This window comes from Ascidia mentula, chromosome 3, assembly GCF_947561715.1.
Source record: "Ascidia mentula chromosome 3, kaAscMent1.1, whole genome shotgun sequence".
NCBI classification, from domain to species: Eukaryota; Metazoa; Chordata; class Ascidiacea; order Phlebobranchia; family Ascidiidae; genus Ascidia; species Ascidia mentula.
The window spans coordinates 17,386,829-17,409,929 of record NC_138568.1 but is presented as its reverse complement, the minus strand read 5'-3'; the positions used below and the strand labels follow the sequence as shown (position 1 = coordinate 17,409,929).

At 37.2% G+C, this 23,101-nt stretch overlaps 5 protein-coding genes across 5 annotated transcripts; 4 read left to right on the top strand and 1 right to left on the bottom strand.

The window, feature by feature from the left end:
- Positions 1–233: 233 nt before the first annotated feature.
- Positions 234–1,735, top strand: LOC145895211 (short-chain collagen C4-like). Its single transcript, XM_082983981.1, has 7 exons — positions 234–386; positions 480–549; positions 606–645; positions 781–852; positions 956–1,063; positions 1,121–1,260; positions 1,351–1,735. Exons 1-7 carry the CDS (start codon positions 241–243, stop codon positions 1,609–1,611), a joined length of 837 nt encoding a protein of 278 aa, XP_082840107.1. The 5' UTR covers positions 234–240; the 3' UTR covers positions 1,612–1,735.
- A 4,932-nt stretch (positions 1,736–6,667) lies between these two features.
- On the top strand, positions 6,668–8,017 carry LOC145895223 (uncharacterized). The gene is made up of 2 exons (XM_082983995.1): positions 6,668–7,510; positions 7,680–8,017. The coding sequence occupies exons 1-2, from the start codon at positions 6,723–6,725 to the stop codon at positions 7,768–7,770; spliced, it is 879 nt and encodes a 292-aa protein (XP_082840121.1). The 5' UTR covers positions 6,668–6,722; the 3' UTR covers positions 7,771–8,017.
- A 1,957-nt stretch (positions 8,018–9,974) lies between these two features.
- Positions 9,975–11,337, top strand: LOC145895813 (uncharacterized). The gene is made up of 6 exons (XM_082984595.1): positions 9,975–10,067; positions 10,284–10,323; positions 10,503–10,574; positions 10,682–10,789; positions 10,847–10,986; positions 11,077–11,337. The coding sequence occupies exons 1-6, from the start codon at positions 9,975–9,977 to the stop codon at positions 11,335–11,337; spliced, it is 714 nt and encodes a 237-aa protein (XP_082840721.1).
- A 3,511-nt stretch (positions 11,338–14,848) lies between these two features.
- On the bottom strand, positions 14,849–19,178 carry LOC145895812 (uncharacterized). Its single transcript, XM_082984594.1, has 7 exons — positions 19,024–19,178; positions 16,611–16,680; positions 16,517–16,553; positions 16,220–16,291; positions 15,972–16,079; positions 15,756–15,895; positions 14,849–15,109 (listed from the first exon to the last, which is right to left on the bottom strand). Exons 1-7 carry the CDS (start codon positions 19,176–19,178, stop codon positions 14,849–14,851), a joined length of 843 nt encoding a protein of 280 aa, XP_082840720.1.
- An 825-nt stretch (positions 19,179–20,003) lies between these two features.
- Positions 20,004–21,411, top strand: LOC145895811 (short-chain collagen C4-like). The gene is made up of 7 exons (XM_082984593.1): positions 20,004–20,149; positions 20,254–20,323; positions 20,382–20,421; positions 20,591–20,662; positions 20,756–20,863; positions 20,922–21,061; positions 21,151–21,411. The coding sequence occupies exons 1-7, from the start codon at positions 20,004–20,006 to the stop codon at positions 21,409–21,411; spliced, it is 837 nt and encodes a 278-aa protein (XP_082840719.1).
- The last annotated feature ends 1,690 nt before the right edge of the window (positions 21,412–23,101 follow it).

Genomic DNA, 23,101 nt, shown 5'->3' with positions numbered 1-23,101 from the left:
CGTCATTAAAACGTGCTTCTAGAAATCCAAAGTATATTCTTATTTAAATACAACACGAACATTTCGCACGAAACATAATGATTTTCACGGAAATTATAAACCGTTAAAGGTTATTGCTTGTTGATTAAAATGCGGCACGATTCAGAGTTTTTTAAGCAATGTTACAGAGAAATCGTGAGACAAGGGCATTATTTCAGATCATGGGTAGTTTGGGCGTGTCAGTGTGTAAAGCACGCAACAATGGAAAGAGCTATGCGTTTGCAAAGTTACAAGGTCCCAGGGCGCAAACTTGCCAAAGGATCGTTTTTGTTTGGATCGTTTCTGCTTCTGATTGTGGCGATTTGTGCTGCGAGCTTCCTCCACCAAGCTTTCGCCCATTTAAACCGGTAAGATTGATTATCGAAAGAATTGTCTGTTACAACTTGACATTTTATGTTCATTCAAGTGCAATAAAATTATTTTCACTGTTTATGTTTTAGTTTAGAAAACCACTTCGAGAACTCAAAACATTCATTGAAATTGGAGCACGCCATTCACAAAAGATCCGCGGTAATTACCAATTTGATTGCTAATATGTTCAAATAATTGACTTAGATACGTTTCAGGAAGAAGATCCACCATCAGTTCCAACCTTTACTGGATCAGGTCCAAGTCAAGTTTAAATAATTTTAAAATGAATTTAGTGACACAGAATCAGTTTAAATTTGTGCCGTGTTTAAGTTGAGAAAGAGTTTTGCATTCAAACTTACTATGCTGATGTACGAACAATATTGTTTATAGTGGGTTCAACATACGTTCGCTGGGGACGACGTGACTGCCCAAAAAAGGAAGGCACAAGTTTTATTTACCGAGGTAAATCGCAGCAGGTATTATGTACAAATGTGACGATTTAAAAAAAGTTTTAGGCCAACAACTTCAAAGAAAACCGAACAAAATTATTTACATTTTTACGTAGGCTCCGCTGGAGGTCAGTATCATTCACACACTGGTGGTGGGTCTAATTTCTTGTGTCTACATGAAAATGTTTCTTACACAGTCGGACATTATGTAACTGGCGTCCAAGGTTTGTATTAGAGCAGTTTTAAAATTTATGTTTCCTTCATTACATTGGTATTTTTAGGACCAGCTTACATTTATGGAGTTGAATACCTCGATGGTCCAAACAGATATCCACTATTTGATCTATCCTTAATCGAGGAGGGTGCATTGCAATACCAGGGTGTTCCCTGTGCAGTTTGTTTGGTCAAAAGTCCAACCAAGGTATATAGTAGGAATTCTTTATTTGGACAACGACCTTAACTTTATGTTTACATGATCTAAATGGCACCGAATTCTTTCTTTGTTGATTAGTTGATGATTCCAAGTCGGGATACATGTCCACAAGGATGGAATGTGGAATACACTGGCTATATCATGGCCAATGCACACAATGCGAAGCAAACTAATCAGTTTATTTGCGTCGATGACCAACCACAAGCTGTTCCATCAACACAAGGCAATCAGAACGGGGCTCATTTGTTTGTCGTGGAGGCCGACTGTCCTAATAACTTGCCTTGTGAGCCTTATGTTGACGGATGGGAAGTTCGTTGTGTTGTGTGCTCGCTTAAGTAACCACAATGTTTGAATCTTACAAACGCATTGTTATGCTTCATTTTACATGGATTGCGGTATAAAAATATTGCTTGAAGGAAATACAACATATTTGAAATATTTAACATACATTGTACAATATAATACATACTATAAACACAAATAATTGCTGTAATGATTTGTAATTAAAAAAAAATAAAAAAACGTAAATCAAGTTTGTTGCGCTATGCGTTACAATTCGCAGCTCGAAAACATGTTTCAATAATTCCCATCAATTTGTCACATTTTTTCCTGAAAACTTCCTGTGAAATGTTTTATGAGTTGAAATTGACTTTGTGTCAATTATGTTAAGTTGTCAAAATGGCCTTATGTTGTTAGAGTTGAGACCTCTTAGTATAGTTGCACTAATGTACATAAAGTTCGAACAGAAGATACAGTTAATGCACAGTTTTGCAAACACTTTAAAAAATACTCTTGACACCATATTCTTCACGTCCAAAGATAAATAGTACCTAGACATTGACTAAACAACTGAATAGAACAGAGTTGAAAAATAAATCCCCTGGATAAATGTGTGTAAAGCCATGTCCAAGAAATGCATACGAAGTGGGGTAAAGAACTTATATGAGGTAAAAATACATAAAGTGAAGTTTAAGGATTCCATGCAAGTCAAAAACAAATTCTGTTGTGTCCTAGTGTACTACAAGACCAGTGATTTGAAATAATCCCACAGCTCGATCAAGCGAATGTTATTTAAAATAGTCCTTCTTTTTTGTGACCACATCGGTGTTTGAACTCAGGATATCTTGCGCATGAAACCCGATCAGGATTTCTTCTTGGTATACGGGTCGGCCGCTTGACCAATGCTGCAAATCACTCGCCCAATAGTCATCTTTCTTACTAACACGGATAATATTAAAACTAGTCCTCTAGCTCCACCACCCGGATGTTACTTAAAATAAACCTCTGGCTCTACCGCATGGATGTTATTAAAAATAGTCGCCTATAGCAACATCACGCGGATGTTTGATAAAATAGTAATCTAGTTATAATCAGCGCCATGGATCCGTCAAAGAAGTTCAGCAAATTTTGTGAAAATTTTTTGTCACACAGAAAGCAAAACATATATATTTCACAATCTCGCTCTCCGTACATGAATGTATATTTCAACAGGATGTTTCTCTATACGCAGTATTTAATGTTGTAAATGTCACGATACTTGCGTGAAACCCTCAAAGTTGTCGGAACTCCTGGAAATGCTTCCTGGAGCACCAAGGTTCTGCAAAACCTAGGTTGTGTAGCTCTATTTTAAATAACATCCGTGTGATGGAGCTAGATAAATATCATGTTTGTGGTGGGGCCAAAGAACTATTTTGCATAACTTCCGCTTGGTGGAGCTGGAGATTCATTTCAAATCAGTGCTCTTAAACGTTTTTGGCGGCACGGAACATTTTTGTCATCCAGAAGTAGTTCTGTAAATAAGCGAAACCCCTCGCTCTCGGGACATAAATATATATTTCAACAGAATGTTTTAGTGCAATGCTGTATATAATGTTGTTAATGTCATCATTTTATGACTTGCATGAAAGCGTTAAAGTTGACAGAAACGCTGGAAGTGCTTCCAGGATCAGTAGCTAAACCTTCACCACACGGATGTTATCAGATGAATGCAAATTTCATAATTGGGTTCAACAGCGTTTTTTTTCCAAATTAGACGTTTTCAACAATCAGGGATTAAGACGTAACACTTGAAATTCTGCTTTAAAACAGTAGAGGCCCTGCGCTGAACATAGACGGCGTTTTGGGTTGAAACGTGGAGTCAAAAATAACAAATATACATGTTTTTCCTTAACAATGAAAATGTATTAACTTCACGAAATCAACCTAACCAGCAACACTTAAGCGTGACATAAGTGAATCTTCAATGTTTGATTTAAGAACTGATGATGTTTAATAAAGCGAAACATGTTTTCCAAAACTAGAAGCGTTGACACAAAGTTGTCATGGTAATGTTTTTTTTTTAAATTTGCAAATCTATCCAGACTGGACACTTAACCCAACATTTAACTAAGCGATGAATACTTTAAAACTAAGGGAATGTCATAATGACCACAGGTATCAGGATGTTCTGCGTGGAGATGGATCTGTCCTTGCTGGTCTGATATTCTAAATTAAGGAGTAACAAACGACCAACTTCAAGAGTATGAAACTGTTTTATTCAATGCTGTTATGTTTATACGTTAGGCGATGACGTCAGTAAATCGGTAAAACGTGATCACATACTATCACATGCGTGCATAATTTTTTCAGATTCTACAAAGTGATGAAAATTAAAAAAACAAGCACTGAAATGTTCATTGGCAAAAAAAAATGTGACACAGAGAATTGGCATTTAACAGTAAAACGTTTTTTTAACCCGGGGGCATTTCGATCACATTAAATTTAAGCTTCTGATGATCTGTTGCTTGTGCAGAAAATGAATTGCACTGCTGTACATCGCTTAGTCGTAGTGTGCTTCAGACAGCAAGCACCATGGAAATTTGAGCACGACAGTATATCAGTAAATGTACAACACATGCGGTTACATATATGTACTGCTTAAGGTTTTACATTCCTTATTTGTAAGTTATTTAAACTTTATATTCAACAATATGCGCACCATACCTGGAAATGATAGAAATCTCTTCATTCGAAACCAGCAATTGTGTCTGTATTCACTTATTTGCCGTTAAAAGGTCCCCTAGGCGGGACAGTGGTTTCGATGTGCTGCAACGACTTCACCCAACTTCTTGAGACCTGCTCCGAGCCTTTTATTGACTGAGAAGCGGTAGCTCTCTTGTGAAAACGGGCAAATTGCAACCTGGGTCGCAAAAATATAATGTAGAAAGTTTGTTGGTTCCCAAGATTACGAGCGACTTGCTGTTAATGAACAAGTAATTCATTGTGTACTTAAAGTGGCTATCCGAATGTTCGCGGGAAAAGTTACACCCAACAAAGGCTGGTTTTTCAATCTGTCTATATTTATTAATCTCACCAGGATTCGAAACCATCAGGTAATCAATATTCCTGATTCAATGTGATAACACAAATCAACGAAGTTCCGCAAGATGTTTAAACATCACACACAACCTGCTGCTAGAGATGATATATTTAATTATAAGTGATGGAAATTACAGGGTAGTTATCATGACATCATGCTTGCACTTTTGTAAAAGTAAATTCTTTCGGTCAAGTACCAAAGTTTGTCAAAGGTGAAGATGTTGGGAAAAGGGCGTGCTCAGCGCACATATAAGGCAAACTTTCAATGATTGGACTAAGACGCAATTAATTAAATGAATTGTAATGTTTATGAAGTGAGTTTACCACATATTAAGTAAGTTAGAATATATTAAATTGAGTTAAAATTTTTTTAAGATTAGCTCATAAAATCGCAAATTTTATAAATTTGAATAAATACTGCACTGAACAAGCTTTATCGTCAATTTGAAAAAAAGTATACGTCATTTCCTCACAAAGCATTTGGTGACCTAAGAGTATATATTACGCGAAAACTTGTTCAATCAATCATGAAATACACATTAAATGTAAGTTCAATACAAATTGATAGCTCAAAAGTTTAATGCATAATATAAAGTTTTAGCGGCAGAACTTTAGATTTGATGTGACACCACCACAATTTTTTCACTGCCATCTGCGGATGGTCTTGATTACAACACAACGAATTAGAAAGAAAAAACCTGTAAGCTTCTCCAAACTGATCTGCAAGTCATACGATGTGTCGAATACCATTAAACCTAAGTGGTCCGACCAATGCACATATATGACGAAAATAACACCAACCAATGACAAAATGGCAACGGGGATGATATTTGTTTGGATAATGTCCCCCAACGAGGACGGAAGCTTCAAAAGAGATCAAGTGGAAAACAACGTCATGGAAATCACGAAGGTTTTAGATGTTGCCCAGCAATGAGTTTATGTTGATCAGTAATTTTATCTAAAATGTCACTAAAGTAGTTATGCAATAAGTCCGTGATTGCTGTAATGCGGGTTTTATTGTAAACTTTCTGCCGAGTCTAAGCATAACATTTTGTAAGTTTTAAGGCTTTTCTCGTAAGGGAAACTAATTATTTGATCGAGCACATTGTGACTCCACCACTTGTTCTTTCTGTCATTTGAAATATAAAACTTTTTGTTTATTCAGTCGCTCGCAGTTTTGAGCTAAAGTCTTAAAGTGTAAGCGACATATATAGGTTTATCAAAAGAGAAGGAAATAAAAAACAACATAGAAATTTTATTAGACCAAGGGATCTCTTCTAGAGGATACACATTCAATTCTAACAGGATTAAAAAATGTAGCAATTTAGAATGGAATCCCAGGAAATCGTTTGTTGCATGAACTTTTTCTTTGGTATATGTTCATCATCTGTCAGTATTCCGTAGTTGGATTAATTCATTAATTTGCTGCTAATTGTTAGAACACTTTTAGGCATTGTGTTTGAGGATCAAAAAATAACTTTACAGCGTATCTTCTATTTCATTCTTCCCGACAAAATCGCCTTGGTACTATTTGCGTGACTGCTGATTCGGGCGCTTAGCGGGAAATCGCGTGGTAGACTTCGACAACAGCAAAATTAACGAACGGTTAACGTAACCATGCGGCCCAAGAACTAGTCGAGCGGTTGGTATACTGTTACTGCATAAATGTTGCACTAGTTGGATTTTGTGTCAATAAAAGTTCTGGAATTTAATGTAAAACTTCAATTTAAATACGTCAGTAGACAGAGTTAACCATTTTTTGCTTTCAACCAAGATGGACATAGGCAGATGGAAGGGGATTACTAACAAAGTCAATGTTCGTCGAATGATTGCAAAACAATAGAATGGAAAGTCCAGTACACACACATTTATAGCATAGACAATGGAATAACCACGCGCATGAAAGCGCGTCATCTCTGTTGTGTGTAATTACTGAGGCGCGATGACAATAACACATTCTAGCGAGAACGTAGTTTTGGTGAAGCGAAAATGTCGTTTCGCGCCTCAGTAACATTCAGGCCTATCACCGTACGAGTGTTTTACCAACATTTGCCGAAGAGTGCAACTGGATTTGGAGTTGACCAGCAGATACAATGTCGTGTACTATCGAAGAGGCTACTGAGGAATTTTGTAAAGTAATATCAGAAAATGAAGCTATAGAATATGCACAGTTGTGGGATAAGGAGAGTATTGGTGGTCCCATTAAAGAAAAGGTTTCAAAAATGATCAAGAATTTAATAACGAAAAAGAACAGGCATATTAGCTTCTCTTCGCTTAAGTGGAAGTCCCACGATGTGTCCAATGTGACACCTAACCAACTAATCCGGCAACTCATTGCTTTATTGAACGACGATCCTTTATACAAACCTGGCATATGTATTGCTTTGACTATAAACGAGGAAGAAGATGCAGCCGTTGTGGTACTAAGCCCTGGTAGGCCTGAAATTCTTACCAGGCCAAAGAAGTCTAATGAAAGCAGGGGTCTTTGGGATCAACTGTTTTACGAAAGCAGGTGTGCTATTTGGAAAGACGAAGGTCTTGAGAATTATAATATGGAAGACCTACAAAAAATTCGAGGAACGTTTAAAGCAAAGTTTCTCGACATGTGGTCTCAGCCAATTGTTGAGGTCGGCGAGCAATACCGCCACGTTCTGTATGGTTTGGTTTTCGAAATGGCAAAACCGTATTTTCGCAACCATAAAAAACATGACGAAATCAAACACATTCCAACTGCTGCTTGCATTAAGTTCGCCATCGAGGCGGGAAACTGTCAACAATTGGAGAAAGTTTTCGGAGAACGAAATGCTACATTTCATCCCCGACAAGAAAAAGATTACAGATATGAAATGCGACGCGACAACGCCAAAGATATCATAAAATGGTAAAAATAGTGATTTTTTGGCACTTGATCTTTTTTCAAGGGAGTTGACCAATCTATGTATTTAACTATATTCCGGTTCCATGTATGCATAACACGATATAAATAAACACTAGATTGCAGTTTCATAAATTATTACATGCCAAACGCTAATACAGTCATATTCTTTTAGTGTGTTGACTCCCAAAGAGGACGGAAGCTACAATAGGGAAGAAGTGGACGAAAAAGTTCAAGAAGTCAAGCAGTTTCTCAATGTTGCCTGATAGTTTCTATCAGAAATGATAGTTGTTATGTGCTTATGTTAGGTCCGTAATTGCTAATGGACACTTACTGTAAAGCTTAATAAGTAGCAAGTTTTATGCAAGCTGGAACAAACGACATGGTTTCGTACTGTGTTATATGTGTTTCTGTTACATTGTATATTGTATCGCTGTGCCAAGAGTGTGCAAAGTTAATTTGGTTCGCCGTATTACTGTGTTGCGCACATAGATTATCGCTTGAAAACTAGACAGCGTCGTTCTGATCTTGAATTTATATTTTTTTTGTACATTTATTTGAAAGACAATCTAAGCTTTCTTGACACATTTGCTCAGAGTGCATGTGACACGGGCATGGCAACTTTGTGTAAAACTAAAGGTACATCTACAACAAACATATTTACAGATTTTCGGTTCTATGTTAACTAAAAAATGTAGAAAACTGCACGTAAAATAGCGGCGACCAAACATGATGAACGTTTTTCGCTGTAGCGAATTTGACGCCACACAATGCCTTCGCGTAAAAAAGTGCATTGTTTACATAGGAGAAGGCGCCTTTGGCGGGTGATTGGCAGCATTGGTCAAGCGCCCGACCCATATACCAAGAAGAAAACCTGTTCAGTATTCGTGCCCAGGATATCCTGGGTTCAAATCCCGGTGCGGTCAAAAAAATAAAAAAAGAGGTGGCGCCTTATATTGCAGATATCTAACAGTTTCAGACATAGGAGTATCCACAAATTACGTTACTTTTACATCATACAAAAATATGTCACTGTGACGTCACAAACCAAAGGCTTATTTGCAACCACACTATTCTGTACTTCGATAAGAAGGGGATGGTGCGTAATTTGGTGATTCCAACATTTTTAGTTACAAATTGTATTGCAAAAAAAAATGTTAGTGGTTGATTGTGGCGAATTGATCAAATCATTTATGACGCGAACTCGTAGGCAACGCTACTGCCAGGCAATAAGTGTTGCTGTAACTGAATCACTGTGTTGCACAATCAGCTAATTTGGTCGTTCTTTTCTCGGCGATCTTTTGCTGTGAGTGGACAAATCGACAATGCCTAATTGATGGTTTGTGTCTGTCGTGTTTTTTGTAGTTCATGCATCACGTTAGCGAGCATCAATGCTTTGACCACCAGAACACCCTCTCCCAGTAACTGTTTTGATCTCGCTTTCGAACGATTTCGTTTGCAACGGCATAAACGTAACTTGACCAGCTGTATATCAGAAACTAGTCGCCGTATCAAGCTACTTGTTACTACAAAAATGTTTTAAAGTTATGACAATCTGTTATTTTAATTAGTATTATGTTTTATTTTTCCGTGTCACACGAACTTTAAATCTACACCAGTTATCAGTACCCAAACTTTTGGTTTTGGTTGTGAGATGAATGGTCTCTTTGCACAACTCGTATAACGCAATAGGTTTATGCGACACTTTTTCTTTCATCAGTTCAATTTTTCCGTCTAATATTGGTTGTTGTAGTGATGCAGGTTTTGCAGTTCTTTGCGGTTGATCTATTGCTTGTTGTCAATTAATTAGCTTCAGAATATAAAATTCCAATTTGTTTGTGAAATCTTGTCATTAATCGTCGTGCGTTTATAACGTATTATAAATACATCTATCAACGGGTTTAATTGTAGCATTGAGTTAGATTTACGGCAGTGTTCCTTTCTGCACACGTTTCAATAAACGTCGCTACATGAATAAAACATTTGAAAAGGTGCAGTTTCTGAATCATGCCGGCTGATAATCAGGACGCTATTGCAAACCATGTGACTGTGGAGTCGTTTGAAAACATTTTTTAAGACAGTCATGATTATTGGTTTGTCGTATGTTTGTGGCCATGCGGTGCGCTGCAATGGAATAGCACTCTTCCATGGTTGTACTGCCATGGTTAAATGTAAAGTAACATTTGCCATTAAAAGTGTTATGCGTTGCGCTGACCCAAAAATTTTTTTTCGTTAGATCGCAGTGCATACAGAATTCAGATTTAATTTTGCAAAAGTTGGATGCAAAATTCAGCAAAACTACGAATGGCAATGATTCCTAAATATCTTACGTTGTTTCTACGTCATTAAAACGTGCTTCTAGAAATCCAAAATATATTCTTATTTAAATACAACACGAACATTTCGCACGAAACATAATGATTTTCATGGAAATTATAAACCGTTAAAACGTTATTGCTTGTTAATTAAAATGCGGCACGATTCAGAGTTTTTTAAGCAATGTTACAAAGAAAGCGATTTGTGCTGCGAGCTTCCTTCACCAAGCTTTCGCCCATTTAAACCGGTAAGATCAATTATCGAAAGAATTGCCTGTTACAACTTGATATTTTTCGTTCATTCAAGTGCAAAAAATTATTTTCATTGTTTTTGTTTTAGTTCAGAAAACCACTTTGAAAACTCAAAACATTCCGTGAAATTGGAGCACGCCATTCACAAAAGATCCGCGGTAATTACAAATTTGATAATTTGTTTTTAAATAATTGACTTAGATACGTTCCAGGAAGAAGATCCACCATCAGTTCCAACCTTTACTGGAGCAGGTACAAGTGAAGTTTAAATGATTTTATAAAGAATTTAGTGACACAAAATCTGTTTAAATTTGTGCCGTTTTTGTGTTGAGAAAATTGCACGTTTAATTTAACTTAATCAAAAACGTAGTCAAACAAAGAGTTTTGCATCCAAACTTACTATGCTGATGTACGAACAATATTGTTTATAGTGGGTACAACATACGTTCGCTGGGGACGACGTGACTGCCCCAAAAAGGAAGGCACAAGTTTTATTTACCGAGGTAAATCGCAGAAGGTATTGTTTACAAATATAACAAAAGTTTTAGAAAAAAAGTTTTAGGCCAACAACTCAAAAGCAAACCAAAAAAATTGTTTACATTTTACGTAGGCTCCGCTGGAAGTCAGCATAATTCACACACTGGTGGTGGGTCTAATTTCTTGTGTTTGCATGAAAATGTTTCCTACACAACTGGACATTATGTAACTGGCGTCCAAGGTTAGTGTTAGTGCAGTTTTAAAATATATTTTTCCTTCATTACATTGGTATTTTTAGGACCATCTTACATTTATGGAGTTGAATATCTCGATGGTCCAAACAGATACCCACTATTTGATTTATCCTTAATCGAAGAGGGTGCATTGCAATACCAGGGCGTTCCCTGTGCAGTTTGTTTGGTCAAGAGTCCAACCAAGGTACATAGTAGGAATTCTTTATTTGGACAACGACCTTAACTTTATGTTTACGTGATATAAATGGCAACGAATTCTTTCTTTGATGGTTAGTTGATGATTCCAAGTCGGGATACATGTCCACAAGGATGGAATGTGGAATACACAGGCTATATCATGACCAGTGCCCACAATGCGAAACAAAGTAATAATTTTATTTGCGTCGATGACCAACCCCAGGCTGTCCCATCGACACAAGGAAATCAGAATGGGGCTCATTTGTATGTTGTGGAGGCCGACTGTCCTCATAACTTGCCTTGTGAGCCTTATGTTAACGGATGGGAAGTTCGTTGTGTTGTGTGTTCTCTTAAATAACCACAATAATTGACTCTAACAAACGCATTGTTATGCTTCATTTTACATGGATTTTACATAAAAAGAAACAAAACAAGAATTTTGTGCATACGTAATTCAATATCTGCCTTTTTTTGTTTAGCCGCATTGTTCATCTGCATGCGTCATTAAAAAGGTCACAAAAATGCTTAATTGATATTTATGGTCAACCATTCTCATCTATTTGACCGAGTCTGTATATTTTGAACTTGAATATTCGTTTGTTTGTTTAATGAAAGCAGATACACTATTTGGTGAAGATAAATTGAACTTGGTTTGGAAGTAAGTTGTAAATGTTTGAATATTTGTGTACGTGTTCAATTACCTGGATAATCGATCTAAATACATAAAACACCAACTAAACCAGTTGCTTTGACAAAACGAGGAAATCTATCCAACATTTATGGTATTTAAGGCCACACCAGAACTAAAGTGCAAATACAGGGCTTGCAGGGTTCCACTGAAGGCTAGAATTGGACTGGATTTGCTTTAATTTGACATCTTAAATAAATAATAACAAAGCACAGTTGACACAGAAAGTTATTCGGCGCAGGCTCCATATTGTTTTGCCATCAAGATGACGTCATGCAGATTTATATTGTGTCTCTGCATTGTTGCAGTTTAAACGGTGAGGAAACCACATCAGCGAAAACAAATCATACCTTGTACAGCAGTGATTCCCAACCTTTTTGTGTGGTTGCGTATCACTTGAAGGTAAAACACTTTCGACGCGTACCACCTAGTTGAGGCTTACCAAGTAACCTAGGAGATGAAGTAACGAACATTTTGAGATCACTTGCGATTTTTTAAATTCGAACCATATCCGCAAATTACGGAATGGTGCTCGCGTACCACCTGGAATGCTGTCGCGTAGCACTAGTGGTATGTGTACCACCGGTTGGAAAACACTACTGTAATGTGTGTCAAATACAACGGTCTTAACCCTAAACATTTATTCACAGAACAACAGATTTACAAAAATAAGTGTGTCCGTTTAATATCCGCTAGGTGTCGGAGGTAAGTTACTAAGCGATTTTTAAACCGGTTGATTTGCGTAGCGTGGGTGTAAATACCGATCGACTTCTACGGCTGGGATTCATTGTACATTTCCTCATATAACATGGTTGTCGATTAGATTATAAGAGCTAGGTGGTTTGCACTACTGCTCACTTTTATAAGTGAAACTAATTGAGACACAATGCTAAAAAGTCAACGTCAAGTTCAATGAAGATTTTGTTGCTGGTCAGGTGACGTCACGCTTTCGTTACTTCACTTGAGCCAAAATTGTCGCGTCGGGGCTGTTGACATTATTGGATCGCGTTAAAAGCCTTTCGCTAATGTCATTTGACTGAAGGCTGTGTTTTGATTTGAGATTGTCACGGTGTGACGCTAAAAAGACCATCGACGACGGTAAACGGCGCCGATTGCGTTCTTGTGTAACCAATACGGCTTTCTGCAATTGCGATGCGTGCAGCTTGTGTTATACACATGCTGTTTTGTAGTTTACATCGGCCATATTTAAAAATATTACTTGCGCAAACACGGCATATTTCGTATCGCAAGCACGAAAGTGTTTGCTTCAATACCAGCCTGTTGTTAAAGTCTCAACAGACGTTTAATTAAAATACTAATTAATTAAAATATAATTAAATACTTGCTTGTGTCAAAATTTTAATTGTTATTAGAAAAAATGCATTACATTTACGCAGCAAATAAGAACACTTTCGTCAGTCCTGGACCGACGTCCAAAAATCTGGTCGTTTTATGGATAAACTTTAAGTTTTAATATTATTGGGTGTCCGCAACATCAGTTTCGTCTTTGATCTTCAGGCGGACGATTTCTCCCAATCGAAAATCAATTGAACCGCTGAAAAAAAATCACCAAAAAAATCTGACGAATCGTCAGCACCGAAAACCACATGATTAATATGATAACTTGTTTCCGCACGAAATGCTTCACAGGTGAATGATTGTAGTCGATAGATACATGTGACCCACACATCATGTACAAGTGATTGTCACGGAGCATCGACTACGTTAAGAAAGGTCTCGCGGACTCATTTATCAACGCCCTAACACGAAAATGGGAAGGCCTTGTATTGACAACCTCTGATCAATCACAAAGGGAAATTGGTTTGACTCGGTAAAATCTCGTCGGTTTTGTACGTGTGCTCTGTTGGTTATTTCTTATTTTGATACAGTTTAAATTTTGGATATCAACGATATTTATTTGGAATCAACAATATCACACTTAAAGGTTTACAACTTTGTTGTCAAACTTCCTGAACAAAGCTGCAAATCGTCAGTTAAATGCAAAATAATCAGTTTTCTTGATCTGCAAACACGTTTTCCACAAAAAATCCTGTTTAACAAGAAATCAAAGTTTGTAAAATTGTTTAAAGTATCGGATTTTTGATTCAATTTAATTACGGATTATCGGGTGGAAGTCCTAAAGTAAATATTGACGGTCGACACGCTCCTGCTGTTGCGAAAGTTTGTATTGGCGACCCGCGGTTTCCAATTGTCTCCTGTCGTTCGCTTCCATACTCCGTGACGACGCACCCTGAAACAACCCCTGCCCCCTTCACCTACAAAAATCGTACATAGGGGGTGTATACGTTTTGCAGCGCACAGGAAACGAGATAGAGATCGAAGGAAAAGATGATAATTTTGAGTTGGTTGCTCTCCGGTCAGTTGCTATAGTCAGACGGTTGAGTTGCAGGGGAAAAATGAAAATACTCGCAAAAATCTAAAACCATATGGTGAAATAATTTTTTGTATTCAGAGGGTTTAGTAATGCGACGAAGGAAAGCAGAGAAAGATGTTTTTAGATGTTGAGGCTCATATATTTTGTTTCAAACCTAAAAGTGCTAAATTTTCTTCTAAATGGCATAAAATTCAACCGTTATTTCAAATAAAAATCTGTTCTGCTCCTCGCTGGACAAGCAATATTGCTTTGTAAGAAATCAAATTCGAAAAAAATCTGTGTAAAATATACCGCGAGTAACCGTGTTTCTTTTGTATTCGGTTAGCGCAGAGGTTGACAGTACGGTCGCAAATCTTCGTGCTTTCCGCTTTAATTGAAGGAATAAAATGTTTTGCCGCATCAGGAAATCGTTAAACATACTTTGTTACTCATTTACATTTAAGAATACTTTCGCAAAAAACTCTGTTTTCAAACTGGCCTATCACAAGCCAATGTTGAAAAATAGACAAATTTATATCAAAATCTGTTTATATTCTTCTGTTCCAAACTTCTGTTCAAAGCGTGTTGGGAGAAAGGGACGCATATTAGGAACAGTGCACACGAAAGAACTTACCGGGATCACGCTTTCTTTTATAAAGGTCTTACCTGCCGACAGCTTATTTGACCTTGAGCTTGGCCGTCTCAAACGCTCAACTTACGTCAAATCAAGGGCGACGCAGTTTGTATTAACAAGCTCCGAAAATCTGTTTCAACAATGACTTTCTCGCTTGGTTTGGCCAGTATCATTTATTTAAGCGAACACACAACACAACGAACTTCCCATCCGTCCACATAAGGCTCACAAGGCAGGTTATGGGGACAGTTGGCTTCCACCACGTACAAACCTGCACCACCTTGATCACCTTGAGTTGATGGAACAGCTTGGGGTTGGTCATCGACGCAAATATACTGATTAGTTTGCTTCGCATTGTGTGCATTGGTGAGGATATAGCCTGTGTATTCCACATTCCATCCATTGGGACATGTTTCTCGACTTGGAATCATCAGCTAAAGTTGAACGGCACATTTTCTGAGGGGTTGTAAATGTTTTTCGGTATACATTATCTGGTTTGCTGATAATCTAAATTCCATGGTGGGGTTTAACGCGCAAGCAAAATACTTTGATACTATTGGCCAATGCACTCGTATTACATCGTAACGTTTCTGTTTTCGCAGAGCTGCAGACAGGGTGTGTGCACGCACTGTTTCGATCTGAAAGATCTCAACAGTGCAGCTGTTGACAGTGGCATTGTGCTAGCTTTTACACTAACGGGCACACTAATTTCCACTTAGTGGTACCTTTCGGTGAACGTCGATCGATTGGGTACCTTATACTGAGTACCAAACAACAGAGACGAATGGCCATGGCCAAACACACTTTTACACTAGCATGGCCAAACGGATCTGCTTGGCAACCCATAGTGCTAAGGCAAAACCACCAATGCAAAATATGTGCAAAAAAGCCATAATATTGGAGAGCTGTAGTCAGGGTGTGTACACGCACTGTTTCGACCTGTAAGGTCTCATCAGTGCAGCTGTTGACAGTGGTGCGTGTACTCACCCTGTCTGCAGCTCTCCAAAATTATGGTTTCTGTTTTCATTCTATTCTCGCAAAACAATTAGCTTGTAGAGCTATAGATTATATATTACTTACTTGTGTTTGACTTTTGACCAAGCAAACTGCACAGGGAACGCCCTGGTACAGCAATGCACCCTCCTCGATTAAAGATAAATCAAATAGTGGATATCTGTTTGGACCATCCCGGTACTCAACACCATATATATAAGACGGGCCTTAATAATGTATATAAAATAATACAAAAAATATACTAGTACTGATATATTCGTTGTCCAGCCTTGTTAAACTAACCTTGTTGTCCGGTTATATAACGTCCTTCTGTGTAGGAAACGTTTTTGTGCAAGCAGAGAAAGTTTGAAGCGCCGCCTGTGTGACTATAAGCAGCCCCTCTCGCATAACCTACAATAAATATTTTATATTTTATATACATGGTATAGCATATATGCGTAACCAACATTTCCACAAAAAAGGTTATTTTTTTACTTTTGTCTTTTAGATTTTTGCAATTCATTACGTTTCATCTCTGTTCTGTTTCCTACCCCGATAAACAAGACTCGTTTCTTTTTTCTGAGGACAATCTCGCCTTCCCCAACGAACATACGTTGTGGCAGCTGTAATTTAAATTGAAGACCGAATTGTATGAAACATTCACCAGTGAATATGATTTGTTTTAATGAATGAAAGAATACACGCATTGTAATATAAGCCAATATTATTTTTTGATAAAATGTAATTTGCATTTTTTTAAACGTATTGGTTATGGCCCTCATGCACTGAAATAATTGATAAATATCACCATCAACTATAAAAAACATACCATTTTAAAATAAGTTTACCTGTGACAGATAAAGTTGAAACTGGCAGATCTTCCTCCTGGTAAACACAATAGTATTAATCTAACCATCATTAAACGTCACAAACAAAACTTACCGCAGATCTTCTATTTATAGAATGTTCCTTTCCTTCATGAAATTTGCTCAAGGAAAATCGGTTCTCTAAACTGTGTCCAAAAAATGTTCATTGAATTTTTCAGAAGCACAGATGAAATTTTCTCGAAACTGGGCCTTTATTAAAAGTCAGTAGTGGATTTTGAATGGCCGATAACTTTCAATCCCCGTATCGTGAATGAGATTTTTAAGAGAGTATGGCGCATTGTCGTAGTTATAAACATTTGTTAAGACTTCAAATTACTTTTTATAGGTCTATCTCATGTTAATCTGTCAGATTTCCGCAAACTTAAAGCAGAGAAAGGAATGGGAGTTAATGAGCGACAAATACATTACAGAAAAACCTTACCGGTTTAAATGGACGAAAGCTTGGTGGAGGAAGCTCGCAGCACAAATCGCCACAATCAGAAGCAGAAACGATCCAAATAGGAACGAGCCCTTTGCCAACTCAGTCCTTTTGTTTCTGTAGCTTTGTAAACGCATGCTTTTCTCCATACCCTTGCTAGGACAAATGCTAGCTAATTCAACTCTTTAGCTATATTTATGTATACTTGTTTGCGTGCAACATGTTGATAACACATAGTAGACGGATCTTTAATAAACAGCAAGAACATTTAACGTTTTTGTACCACGTTATATGTCTTCGTGCGCCACATGATTCGTGGATAACACGAATCGTATATGCATGGGCGTTACCACGTCAACACTTTAAATTCAATTGCTCAAATTCGCAGTTGTTCATTTAACTATGGTGTAAACCGGAAGTAGTTTAAAACTGAGGAAAATGTCATAAACACCAAAGAAATCAGTCTGTTCTGCTTGGTGGTTTCGACTGATGTCTTCTTCGGTCTAATATCCAAAGTTTACTCGCAAAGAGTCGATCAACGTCTTTTACGCCTTTGCAGACGATCTGCAATGCGTAAAAGACTACTTTGTTGACGCGAATGCAATGCTGTTGTTTTGTTACGTTCTACGATGACGTCATACCGACCGAGTGTAAATCGTTTTTATATTTTAAAACATTCGTGAAGTCAGAATTAAAACCAATTCGGAAAACCAACTCACATTAGGCTTTACAGTCAAGTAATGGAAATAAAAAAATCGCCTAAATATTCTTTCAGAAAACAACAAAGTTGAGTTTTTGAATTTATCTCCGCTTTAAACAATCTTTTGAACAGGGTGATCTTTGCTTATAGCTGAGGTTTAGCCTTTATTGCTAGCATAGATTTTTTTCTTTCGCTGTCATAATACGCGTAAAAACAAAAAAGCTGAGGTTTTATGTACAATGAGAAACATATATGTAAGGTTTTCGATTACAAACAAAACATCTATATTGGAAAATCGTTTTTTTTTTCATCGGTGCGTGTTCTCAATTACCGGTTCATTTTTCTGTCGTGGCTTAAAATACGAATGATGTGGGAAGAGTTTGAGTTAGGAAAATCTGCCAACTGAAAAAGTTTTACACGTAATATATTTAATAAACTATAAGTTAATTTCTGAACTATAGACATAGTAGAGTTATCATTATTATATTAACAGTCGACATAACGAATAACACCCGAATGTATGGAATCGCAAAGAAGTTTGCTCAAAAGTTTTTGCCGAAACGTCCTTCAAATAAATAAAAAATAAAATAAAAAAATATGGGCCGGTTTCTTTTTTTCTTTATCGTTATGTTGTTAATGATATATATTTATTTTGACTACGTTTTCGGCATCGTCAATATCACTGAAAACCTTTTTTGAAACAAAACAAGTAAAAAAATACAAACACTGACATGAAGATAAGGACTGCACACTTGTATCCACCCTGTCACCGGCTGCAGACTTGTAAAAAGTGAACCGAAAAATATATCTGGCAACTTCTGAAACTAGTAAAAAAGCAAGTCAGAAGAAAACCAAAGAAAAAGATGAAAACAGTAGAATAAACCCCTAGTGGACCCATTCCACTTCGGCACAACTTAACAGGTTGGAACTACGAGTTTTATGTGGCCACTTGTCTTCTATGCGGCTCCCAGTACTTTAGCTATTAAAAAAAGTTTTTCGTGCTATGGAATGGCCAGCACCGGACCGCTTTGAATGCTGGAAAAGACAGAGGTAACACTGACAGAGTTGCGCTACTACAACACTTCACCACGAAACATAAATACTACCTGTGTCGCCACACGTGACCTTTGTTGAACAACCGACTGCCAAGCCTTTGGACATTTATAAAGATAAGTTGTACCACAAAATAAATGTTACGGTTGAAAGGCTTGGTTTTATACCACGTGTAAAATAGTTGTTTCAGTGCAGTGTTTTATATAACTTCGGGAAATAACCGGAAAAATGCTGATAACACCTGTTCTGTGTTTTATAACAGCTGACAGGAATTTCTTCGACCCATGTTTAGATTACCTCGCAGTTGTAGTGCTTTCATCCTTTTTTTTCTTTTCTGACTCGCTGTTTTCACTAATTTCATAAAATCTTGCCAGATCTATTTGTGTTTTCACGTTTTCACTGGTCTGCAGCAACTGACTGGATGGATACAAGTTTGCAGTCCTTATCTTCATGTCAGTGTTCGGATTCTTTCACTTATTTTGTCCCAAACCGCGTTGTTTTTTTCACTTATTCTGACGATGCCGAATCATAAGCGAAATAAATATATCAGTGACAACATAACGAAAAATGACTTAAATTTTTTTCTTATAAAACTTGTTGAAAAGACAGATACCAAGTCTTTGTTGCCCATAAGACTGTTGAGAGATTCCTATACACATTTTAATGGTTTTGTCTAATGCTGCTAAGTTTGTTCTTTTGAGGCTCTTTGTTGGTCAGATTTTCTTCTTTTTAAACTTTTTCGATGGAAAAGTTTACATTTTTTTAGTGTGTCACCGCAGAATGTCAGCAAGCTCAAGGCTTAGATTGTCAGGAAATGTGAACTTAAATTTCAGGACAACAATGTTTTAAAGCAATATTACATGAAAAAATTGTATATTGCAAGTATAATCTATAAAGTTTGTTGCAACTTTGCAACTGCTGTAGTAGCAACAATGCTGTCTTGTGTCCTAGACGATCATTGCCAACATCAAATCTTCGTGTCAAAATTGCAAAGCGCTCACTGATTTTTGCTGGTTTCTCTCAAATCCCTTGTTGTTTACGTCAGTAAATCGTGCTTCCCCAAAACGTATTTTGTTGAAATACAACACGAAAATTGGGCACGGTGCATCAATCATTTCGACGATTTTCAAGGAAATTTGGAACCGTTTATTGTTTGTTGATGAAAAGCAGCACGTTTTAGTGCATATTTTAAGCAACGCTACAAAGCAATTGTTGAATAAGGGCATTATTTCAGATCATGGATAGCTTTGGTGTTTCAGTGTGTGAAACACGCAACAATGGAAAGAGCTATGCGTTTGCAAAGTTACAAGGTTCCAGGGCGCAAACTTGCCAAAGGATCGTTTCTGTTTGGATCGTTTCTACTTCTGATTGTGGCGATTTGTGCTGCGAGCTTCCTTCACCAAGCTTTCGCCCATTTAAACCGGTAAGATCAATTATCGAAAGAAATGTGCGTTAAAACTTGATGTTTCCTGGACATTTTTTGTTCACTCAAGTGCAATATAATTAGTTTCACTGTTTTTGTTTTAGTTTAGAAAACCACTTTGAGAACTCAAAACATTCGGTAAAATTGGAGCACGCCATTCACAAAAGATCCGCGGTAATTAACAATTTGATTGTTAATAGGATCAAATAATTGACTTAAATATACGTTTCAGGAAGAAGATCCACCATCAGTTCCAACCTTTACTGGATCAGGTACAAGTCAAGTTTGAATAATTTTAAAATGAATTTAGTGACACAGAAATTTATGCCGTTATAGCGTTGAGAAAATTGCACGTTTAATTTAACTTGATCAAAAACGAAGTCAAACAAAGAGTTTTGCATCCAAACTTACTATGATGATGTAGGAACAATATTTTTGTAGTGGGTACAACATACGTTCGCTGGGGACGACGTGACTGCCCGAAAAAGGAAGGCACAAGTTTTATTTACCGAGGTAAATCACAGTGGGTAATATGAACAAACGTGACAAACGTTTTGCTAACAACTTAAAAGCAAACCAAACATAATTGTTTACGTTTTTGCGCAGGCTCCGCTGGAGGAGCATATCATACGCACACTGGTGGTGGGTCTAATTTCTTGTGTCTACATGAAAATGTTTCTTACACAGCCGGACATTATGTAACTGGCGTCCAAGGTTAGTATTACAGCAGATTTAAAAATATATTTTTCCTTCTTTACATTCATATTTTTAGGACCAGCTCACATTTATGGAGTCGAATACCTCGATGGTCCAAACAGATATCCACTATTTGATTTATCCTTAATCGAGGAGGGTGCATTGCAATACCAGGGCGTTCCCTGTGCAGTTTGTTTGGTCAAGAGTCCAACCCAGGTATAAAGAAGAATTCTTTATTTGGACAACGACATTAACTTTATGTTTACATGATACAAAAGGCACCGAATTTTTTCTTTAATGATTAGTTGATGATTCCAAGTCGGGATACATGTCCACAAGGATGGAATGTGGAATACACAGGCTATATCATGGCCAATGCACACAATGCGAAGCAAACTAATCAGTTTATTTGCGTCGATGACCAACCTCAGGCTGTTCCATCCACACAAGGCAATCAGAACGCGGCTCAATTGTTTGTTGTGGAAGCCGACTGTCCTCATAACCTGCCTTGTGAGCCTTATGTTGATGGATGGGAAATTCGTTGTGTTGTTTGCTCGCTTATATAACCACAATACTTGACTCTTACAAACGCATTGTTATGCTTCATTTTACATGAATTGCGACATAAAAATATTGCTTGAAGTAAATACAACATACACATTTTTTGTCACATGTTTTTTTCCTGAAAACTTCCTGTGAAATGTTTTATGAGTTGAAGTTGACTTTGTGTTAATTATGTTAAGTTTGTAAAACGGCCTTAAATTGAAACCTCTTGTTGAAACCTCTAAGTACTATAGTCGCAAGAATGTACATTAAGTTCCAACAGAAGATACAGTTAATGCAAGGTTTGGCAAACAGTTTCAAAAATAATGTTGACACCTTATTCTACACATCCAAAGATAAAAAGTACTTCTACATTGACGAAACAACTGAATAGAACAGAGTTGAAAAATAATTACCCTGGATAAATTTGTTTACAGTCAAGTGATGTCCAAGAAATGCATCCGAAGTGGGGTTAAGAACTTGTATGAGGTAAAAACACATAAAGTGAAGTAGTTTTCCTTTCTGTGTGAGAAAAAATGGCGTTCCGCAATATTTACACAACTTCTGTAACAGTTTCATGGCGACAAAGACCACTGATTTAAAATAGTCCCACAGCTCGATCAAACGAATGTTATTTAAAATAGTCCTTCTTTTTTTTGACCTTAGGGGTTTGAACTTAGGTTATTCTGCGCAGGAAACCCGAACAGGGTTTCTTTTTGGTATACGGATCAGGCGCTTGAACCAAATGCTGGCAATCACTCCTCTTCCTTTCACATATGGATGTTACACAAATATTCTTCTTGCTCCCACATACGGATATTATTAAAATAAACCTCTAGCCCCACCACGTGAATATTGTATAAATAGCCCTCTAGCGTCACCACACGGATGTAATTCAAAATAGTCCTCTGGCTCTACCGCATGGATGTTATTTAAGAAATAGGATGTGATAAAAAAAACAGTAAAAACAGAAATCTAGTGATAATCAGCGCCGTGGATTCGTAAAACAAGTTCAACAATTTTTGTGAAACTCCATATTTTGTCACACAGAAAACAAAACATATAATTTCCACAATCTCGCTCTTCGTACATGAATGTATATTTCAACAGGATGTTTCAGTATACGCAGTGTTTAATGTTGTAAATGTCACGATATTTACGTGGAACCCTCAAAGTTGTCGGAGCCCCTGGAAATGATTCCTGAAGCATCAAGGTTCTGCGAAACCTAGGTTGTGTAGCTCTATTCTAAATAACAGCCGTGTGATGGAGCTAGATCACTATTTTTAATAACATGCATGTGGTGGGGCCAAAGAACTATTTTGTATAACTTCCGCTTGGTGGAGCTGGAGATTCATTTCAAATCAGTGATCTTAAACGTTTTTGGCGGCACGGAACATTTTTGTCATCCAGAAGTAGTTCTGAAAATAAGCGAAACCCCTCGCTCTCCTGACATGAATATATGTTTCAACAGAATGTTTTAGTGCAATGCTGTATATAATATGGTTAATGTCATAATTTTATGGCTTGCATGAAAGCGTTAAAGTTAACAGAAACGCTGGGAGTGCTTCACGGATCACTAGCTAAAGCTTCACCACACTGATGTTATCAGATGAATGCAAATTTCATAATTGGGTTCAACAGCATTTTTTTTCCAAATTAGACATTTTCAACAATCAGGGATTAAGACGTAACACTTGAAATTCTGCTATAAAA

Coding starts and splice junctions, on each gene's coding strand:
- LOC145895211 (XM_082983981.1), top strand. CDS start 241: ATGGAAAGAGCTATGCGTTTGCAAAGTTACAAGGTCCCAGGGCGCAAA. Junction 646..780: donor TCCAACCTTTACTGGATCAG/GTCCAAGTCAAG, acceptor TATTGTTTATAG/TGGGTTCAACATACGTTCGC. Junction 1,064..1,120: donor TTATGTAACTGGCGTCCAAG/GTTTGTATTAGA, acceptor TGGTATTTTTAG/GACCAGCTTACATTTATGGA.
- LOC145895223 (XM_082983995.1), top strand. CDS start 6,723: ATGTCGTGTACTATCGAAGAGGCTACTGAGGAATTTTGTAAAGTAATA. Junction 7,511..7,679: donor GCCAAAGATATCATAAAATG/GTAAAAATAGTG, acceptor ATATTCTTTTAG/TGTGTTGACTCCCAAAGAGG.
- LOC145895813 (XM_082984595.1), top strand. CDS start 9,975: ATGCGGCACGATTCAGAGTTTTTTAAGCAATGTTACAAAGAAAGCGAT. Junction 10,068..10,283: donor GCTTTCGCCCATTTAAACCG/GTAAGATCAATT, acceptor GATACGTTCCAG/GAAGAAGATCCACCATCAGT. Junction 10,324..10,502: donor TCCAACCTTTACTGGAGCAG/GTACAAGTGAAG, acceptor TATTGTTTATAG/TGGGTACAACATACGTTCGC.
- LOC145895812 (XM_082984594.1), bottom strand. CDS start 19,178: ATGAAGATAAGGACTGCAAACTTGTATCCATCCAGTCAGTTGCTGCAG. Junction 15,896..15,971: donor TTATATAACCGGACAACAAG/GTTAGTTTAACA, acceptor TACATTATTAAG/GCCCGTCTTATATATATGGT. Junction 15,110..15,755: donor TGGTCAAAAGTCAAACACAA/GTAAGTAATATA, acceptor GTTCAACTTTAG/CTGATGATTCCAAGTCGAGA.
- LOC145895811 (XM_082984593.1), top strand. CDS start 20,004: ATGGAAAGAGCTATGCGTTTGCAAAGTTACAAGGTTCCAGGGCGCAAA. Junction 20,663..20,755: donor CACAAGTTTTATTTACCGAG/GTAAATCACAGT, acceptor GTTTTTGCGCAG/GCTCCGCTGGAGGAGCATAT. Junction 20,864..20,921: donor TTATGTAACTGGCGTCCAAG/GTTAGTATTACA, acceptor TCATATTTTTAG/GACCAGCTCACATTTATGGA.